The 7,120-nt window shown below is 34.8% G+C and overlaps 1 protein-coding gene across 1 annotated transcript in view; it reads right to left on the reverse strand.

Annotated features, from left to right (window-relative positions):
• LOC127162788 (uncharacterized) overlaps positions 1-6,824 on the reverse strand; it is a 528,566-nt gene extending 521,742 nt beyond the window's left edge. The window contains exons 1-2 of the mRNA XM_051105631.1: positions 6,354-6,824; positions 4,853-4,867 (exon numbers count right to left, since the gene is read on the reverse strand). Coding sequence (XP_050961588.1) covers positions 4,853-4,867; positions 6,354-6,405 — 67 coding nt within the window. The 5' untranslated portion in view covers positions 6,406-6,824. The remainder of the gene's footprint in view (positions 1-4,852; positions 4,868-6,353) is intronic.
• Positions 6,825-7,120: the final 296 nt, after the last annotated feature.

The following is a 7,120-nucleotide window of genomic DNA, read 5'->3' on the forward strand; positions in this document are numbered from 1 at the left end:
TCTGTATCTAGAGAGAGATATTTGTTAGTGTTCCCTTTCATCTGTACAAAAGTCATGATTAGAAATCAGCATTCTTTACTCATAAGAGCTCAGTTACGCTGTAAATTCAATGCAACTAATAAATCTAGAGTGAAAGATGAATCAGAAAAATGACACTGATTGATGCCATCAGAACCACAAAAACACTCAAACACTTCACAAAAATATTAAAACAAAGAAAACAGGTTTTTTCCCTTTTACTGTACAAAATACTGATGAGAAATCTGTCTATAGGTACTAGATTTTGCTGTATTTTTCCTGAGTTTAGCAACTAGTAACACAAAGCTTTATCATGTTCCAAATTCAATTATATAAATTCACCAATACTTTAAGAGCTGATACTAGAAATTTCGTTAATGTTTTATATCCTATATCTTATCTCATATTGTTGTATTTGTCAAAATATGAATAACTAATGATAGACCAAACAAATCTAACTCATTAAACTCTATATAACTTCACTCTAACTAACTCATATATCACTCTAACAAACTTTTGACTTCTTGACTTTTTCTACACTGTAAATATTTCTATAGTGTGTATAGGAAAATCAACAGCAGCCATTTTATTTACCGTCCTTACCCACTCAATAAACATTAAACATTGTGATGATGACTATTACAGCTTTTTTTGTGCTTTTAAGATGTTTGTGATATTTTGAATGCATTGCTTTATTTTGAAGAGACATGAGGCATTTCACATTTTGTAGCATTTTGCAATTCTCTGATTTGTGTGTAAAGTTTTGAAAAAAATGAGACAATTATGAAAATGTGTGTAAGCAGTTAAAAAAAAAAACTGTCTTATTATTAGGTTCAAATTTATTTTCTGTTGATATTACAACAAATCATAATATCTCCTGTTTCATTTGTACCTTTAGTAGATGATCTACAGTAGATCAGACAGAAGAGCAGCAGTGCAGATCCAGATGCAGAAATACAGAGAATCAACACCATTATGTGTAAAACTGAGAAACCTGAAAAACACAGACAGTTATTGGACAATGTTATTACTATGTAAAGTTCATTGTAAATATTGTAAAAATTTGTCCCCAAAGTATGATGAAGTAGGAACACCGAGTTAAATATAGTCCATAGCTTTCTATTGTTTTATAGCTAATTATAAAACTATGAGTAGTTGAAATAAATGTTAATTAATTCATTAAAAAAAAATTGTGTCTGATATGAAATGAGCAGAATGTTAGAGCTAACGAGCTGTAACTGATTAAAGTAAATGTCATTTTAACCCTTTCAGTCAAATATTGCACTGCAAACATCATTAACAGTTTACCCTGCATTCAAGATATATTTAATTATATTTTATCATCCGTGACCTTGGCCAGGTCTATACTGAGGGAGAAAATCATCTGATGGGCTTCTTGTTTGATTTTATGCTTATCCTTTTAAACACTGCTAGTGTTTTTTTTTTTTTTTTTTTTTTTTTTTTACTATTTTTGATTTCTTTATATATATTTTGTATCAACACAGCAATCACAGGAAAACATACAAATGTGATCTTAATTTAACACATTATTAAATGCATTAATTATTTTCTCACTCAGAAACAATCTTCAAGACAGTGATTTCCAACATTTCTACAGTAATACTGCACTGAAATATATTCTAAGCTTAAAAAATGAAATAATGTCACCACAGCTTATGCAATGTAACAGAACATTTAGCAGTCTATATGTGGCTAAACTGTGAATTATTTATCATTGGTTTGGCACAAAATACATCCATATTTTACAAAAGAAAACTCTGTATATATAATGCTGCCTGTTGTTAGTGTTTATTAGGTTTGTGTTTAGTAAGTGATGAACTGTGTTTTTTTTGCTGGGTGAAAACCTGTGCTAGAGTTTTGGAAGAATGGTTTGATTTGAGACATGAATGAAGTGTTTTGGTAGTTTTACTGTATTTTGAATGTGAAGTTAACTGCCAAGTTGAAAGTTGGTTTACTCGTCTGTCCTGCCATGAGTGATCTCACATCTCATGCTTCAATGGGAGGTCTAATCTCTCTGTAGCACAGGCCACAACCTCCAGCAGCTCCTCGTATGCTGGACAGGCAGACCAAGAGAGCTCAACAATCTCTTTGACTTCCTCCACCATCTCCTGCTCTCCTGAGCTGACTGCTAAAAGCACTGTCTGCTGGATCAGATGATGTCAAAGATAACACTTTCGTTTGTATCAGTGACTAAAGAGTGAGCAAGATTAAAACCTTTCTCAAACTCTTCTGCCAGCTCAACTTAATTTCATTTTCTACAAGAGTGGGTCTTGAGCCACAGGGCATCAGTGCTTGTCCCAGTTCCCTTGAGAAGAAGCTTTTTCATCTATTGGAAATACATTTTACAGACAAAAATATTAATGTTTTTGGGTGTTTTATGAGTGACGAAATGTGTTTCTTGCTACCTTTGCTGGTGTTGTGGAAGAACGGGCTGATTTGAAACACGGATGAAGTGTTTTGGTTATTTTTGTGCATTTTGTTTGTGAAATTAATAGGGATGTGACGAGATCTTGTGGGACAAGATCTCGCGAGATCTCGTGACTATCTTTGCAAAACATTTTGCAGTGTTTACATTAGAGCTGCACTATTAATCCTTAAAATATCGAGGTGTTGATTCAAACACCCACGCGATCTTATTCCTGAATGACAACGATTTAGCTGTGTATGTTACCACTGTTTCACATCGCCAGTGTCAGTGGAGCGTGAGAAACAGGTTTTGTCACTGCTCATGTGAATGAATCAGAAGGTCGGGGTAAATGTGAACACAGAAAGAGCAACACAAACAGTCTTTTCAACCACATTATAATCATTATTTCTGTGTTACAGACATGTAAATAATAGAAGTACTGGGGTAAAAGTTTATAATTTGGGTATAAACACTTTTTTTCTCAAATCAAAAGTATTTTCTCCAGAATCCTCTTCCGCCGTGAGAGAATCATGTCATTGAATCATTCATTCAGTTTATTAAAAACAACTGCAAACAGTTTGTCAGAACCACTAGTAAATTATGTTTTTTTTTTTTTTCTAATCTTTTATCTCAGAATCAATCGTGAAGCTCTTGTTTAAATGTTGTTTATTACTTCATATAATTAATTAAAATGGAAGTTTAATTTCATAAAGTTCACAATGCACCTTCATTTTTTTGCATTTTGTCTTTTTCAGTTGAATTAAAGACTATTTTCCCTATATATTTCATAATTGAGGATTTCTTAAGAAAAGTTTAAAAATCTCGTCTCGTCTCGTTCTCGTGAACCCAGTCTCGTGGGTCATCTTGTCTCGTGGGATTAGTGTCTCATCACACCCCTAGAAATTAACTGCTGTGCCAAGCTGAAAGTTGGTGAAGAGAAATGTGTGAACAATTTTGAAAAAGTACTTTCCTTCTCATAATCTCATGGAAGTACTATGAATAAATAAATGAAATAAGGGATTACAATGTGCTTTGTGGGTGACTCAAGCTAAAGATAGTATGTGTCTCCCATGAAGATCACTGTCCTAAACTGTGTGTGTGTGTGTGTGTGTGTGTGTGTGTGTGTGTGTGCACCTGGTATTCATCACGTTATGGGGACCAAATGTCCCCACAAGGATAGTAATACCAGTAAATGTTGACCTTGTGGGGACATTTGTGAGGTCCCCATGAGGAAACAGGCTTATAAATCATGCAGAATGAGTTTTTTTGAGAAAGTAAAAGTGTGCACAGTCTCCTGTGAGGACTAGGTTTAGGTGTAGGGTGATAGAAAATACGGTTTGTACAGTATAAAAACCATTACACCTATGGAATGAACCCATAAAACATGGAAACACAACATGTGTGTGTGTGTGTGTGTGTGTGTGCTGCTATCAGCTGTGTTCTGCTGCTGGTGACGTCATCTGATCTCAGAGGAAGTGTCTCTTTGCATTTTTTTTAAACCAAACTGTCGGTTGTATACATTGGAATGAATCTAAATCACTTTGCTGTAAATGTTTTAATCTTAATAAACCTTTTACGCAACTGGACATCAATGAATAACTAAATTACACTAATGTATTATTTTGACTCACCCAGTCTCTCCAGTTCTACAGTTGTATTGGCTGAAAGTCCTCCTGCAGACACCTCACACATGTAAACTCCTTTATCCTCAGTTCTGACACTCTTCAGTCTGAGAGAGAAGTTTCCTTTGGGGATTTCATCAGTGAAGAACTCAACTCTGTCTCTGTATCGCTCATCTGATGCCTCTGGTGAAGCCTCATTGTTTAGGTAGAGAAGAACCACAATATCTTCATCTTCATCTGTTTTCATCCACGAAACTTCCATGTGTTCAGGTGTGATGTGAGAATCTACAGAGCAGTTCAGAGTGACGTCTTCACCCACAGAAGCAGATATGGAGCGACTCGATCCTGAAACTCTCAAACGCTCTGAAAGAACAAACAGTGTAAATATACATTCAGTAATTAGTTCATGTAAAATCATAGTGAAAATGAAGGAACTCATGTGTTCAATACTCACCAACATCATCAACTTTAATTTTAACCACAGTTTCACCAGACTCTTGCTGACTGTGAACTGTACATGTGTATTGTCCCTCATCTTCAGCTCTCAGATCGTCCAGACGGAGGGAGAAGTTTCCACGTTGAATCTCCTCAGTAAAGAAATGAGCTCTATCCTGATAATCGTGGGCCCCTGTTTGAGTCTCACCATCTTGAAACAGATGAACTAAAGTGTCTGAGTCTGTTCTTCTCCATTCCACCTCCAGACCCTCCACTGATAAAAGTTCATCAACAGAACAGGGCAAAACCACTGAAGATCCCAGAGGAGCAACCAGAGGACCAGAGGGACCTTTTACAATCAAACCTGAGACAGAGAAATGAAATAAAGTTTGTTTTATAGTTTCTCCAAGCATAAATGGATTCATACTACACATAGCATTATAACTGACATTAAAAAGATAATGTACAGTAGGTGCATTCAGGGATATCACTAGGACACGACCCCAAATGTTGTTTTTGGTTTCTAGATATTTAGGCTGTTTACTCACACAGGGTCACTGACAACCCCATGATTTTGGTGTTTACATTTGCTGCACTCTTATGGCATCAAAAAATTTATTCTTGATTAACATGTAAAATCAGAAGTTTTTATTTTTTATTTTTTTTACTTTTTCAAATTTTCATTTCATTTTCAAGCTTCAGTATTTGATCATTTGTTTTACATTAATCATACTGTGATGACAGAGGAGAGGTAAGAAACTATTTCTTTGTGTTTATCTCATCCACTACTTTAAACATTGTTCTTTTAGATGCAAAATGTATGTAAAGATGGATTCAGTCCTAAATGGTTTTAAATCAATTGCTCCATGAGTGTGTCTTCAAAGAAACAAATCCCTATGATTATTAAATTAAGTTTTTTTTTTTCTTCATTTCACAAGCAAACAGAGATTCTTTCACTTTCGTGGTTGTAAACACTGGGTCAAATCAGGCAACCAGGAAATATGAGCTAATAAAAAATATCCAAGACTGACACATCCCAACATGGCAATAGCTGATATAAATATTACAAATGTTAATCAAATCTAAAAACTATTGTATTTGAGCTGCTTCTTCGTCTTACAACTCTGCTCCCTCTGGACATTCAACTTCATGTGGTGCAGTTCATTCATAAAAAAAAAAAAAAAAAAAAAAAAATATATATATAACATCACTATAAAACTATAAAAGAATAAAGTGATTAAAATTTCACATCATTCTTAGAAAATGAAGTTCTGTTAAACTGAAGTTATCCAAATAAACCACTGAGATCTTATTATTCTGGAAAAAATCATCACAATCAAAACTATAAAAGAATATATATAATCTGCAAACTGAACATCATTTTCTTAGAAAATGAAGAACTGAGATCCGAATATGTTTATTTATATTGCGATGTTGTGCAATCAGCCATTTTGTCGGTTGTGTCCACCAGCTCCGACTGGAAACTAACAATAAAATGAACTGTTCTACCTATTAGATTGTTTTTTGTTTTTTTTTTAAACAGTACTATTGTTGTACAGTGTGACACAAATAACGTTAGATTGATGTGCGCATGCTACAATAGGGCTGTATTCCTTCTAGTCTTAACCCGTTTGGTCAGTGACTGTAAGTGGCCATTTTGACGTCTCAGATCGCAAATGGTCTTATATAAATGGTCTCAAATAAAGCAGCACGACGAAGGGAAGCCAGGATTCAAGGGGCCTTGAAGCCAAAATATAGTTTAGAAATGAAAATAAAGAAAGAACTGAGCATTAAAAATAGTTTTGTTGAAGAGAGAGAGAGACGTAAACATATATTAATATTGTACGTACCATCGGTGATCATCAGCAGAACTGACATCAAAACACAGTTTATTCGGTGCATCTTCAAATGATAAATTAAATCAAAACAATTATGTCCTTTAACTACAAAAGACCACAAATATCGATGTTTCTCTGACGGAAGCTCATGTTCGTGAAATGTCCGCGGATCAATTTGTCTTTCACTTGTCTTTACTTTCGATTTCAAACGGTCTTCCGGTTGCGTCGAGTCAGCTGATCAGGAAGTATTAGTATAACTTACTGACATATAGACAGTGCAATAAAACACATAGGCCTACTCATATGGTCAATCCCAGAGAAATAATCATGTCTTTAAAACAGAGAATCGCCAAACTACAAAGTGTTTCACTGTAGTCAAGCCAGCAGCAATATAAAACAAGTCTAAGTGTGCGCGCCTGTTCCTGTGATTACGGTGATTTTAAGAACAGAGAGAGAACCCTGGTGAAAAACCCAGCATATGCTGGTAGGTATGTTTGGATGCTGGTTTAAGATGGTCCTTTGCTGGTTTTTGCTGGTCATGTTGCTGGTCAAGGATATACACCTATGTATATATCTTTGTCTAACAAAGATATATGCATAGGTGTTAAAGCAAAATCACAAAAATCGCAATTCATATACCGTAGCTTCAAGGCAGCATTACATAAAATGCATGTTTCTGTTACTGTGTTGGAAATGACATATGTCAGTGTAATGTCCACATGTGACTCTGGATCACAAAACCAGTCATTAGAGTCAATTCATCAGCTAAAAGCTAAATG

Source organism: Labeo rohita, chromosome 3 (genome assembly GCF_022985175.1).
Source record: "Labeo rohita strain BAU-BD-2019 chromosome 3, IGBB_LRoh.1.0, whole genome shotgun sequence".
NCBI classification, from domain to species: Eukaryota; Metazoa; Chordata; class Actinopteri; order Cypriniformes; family Cyprinidae; genus Labeo; species Labeo rohita.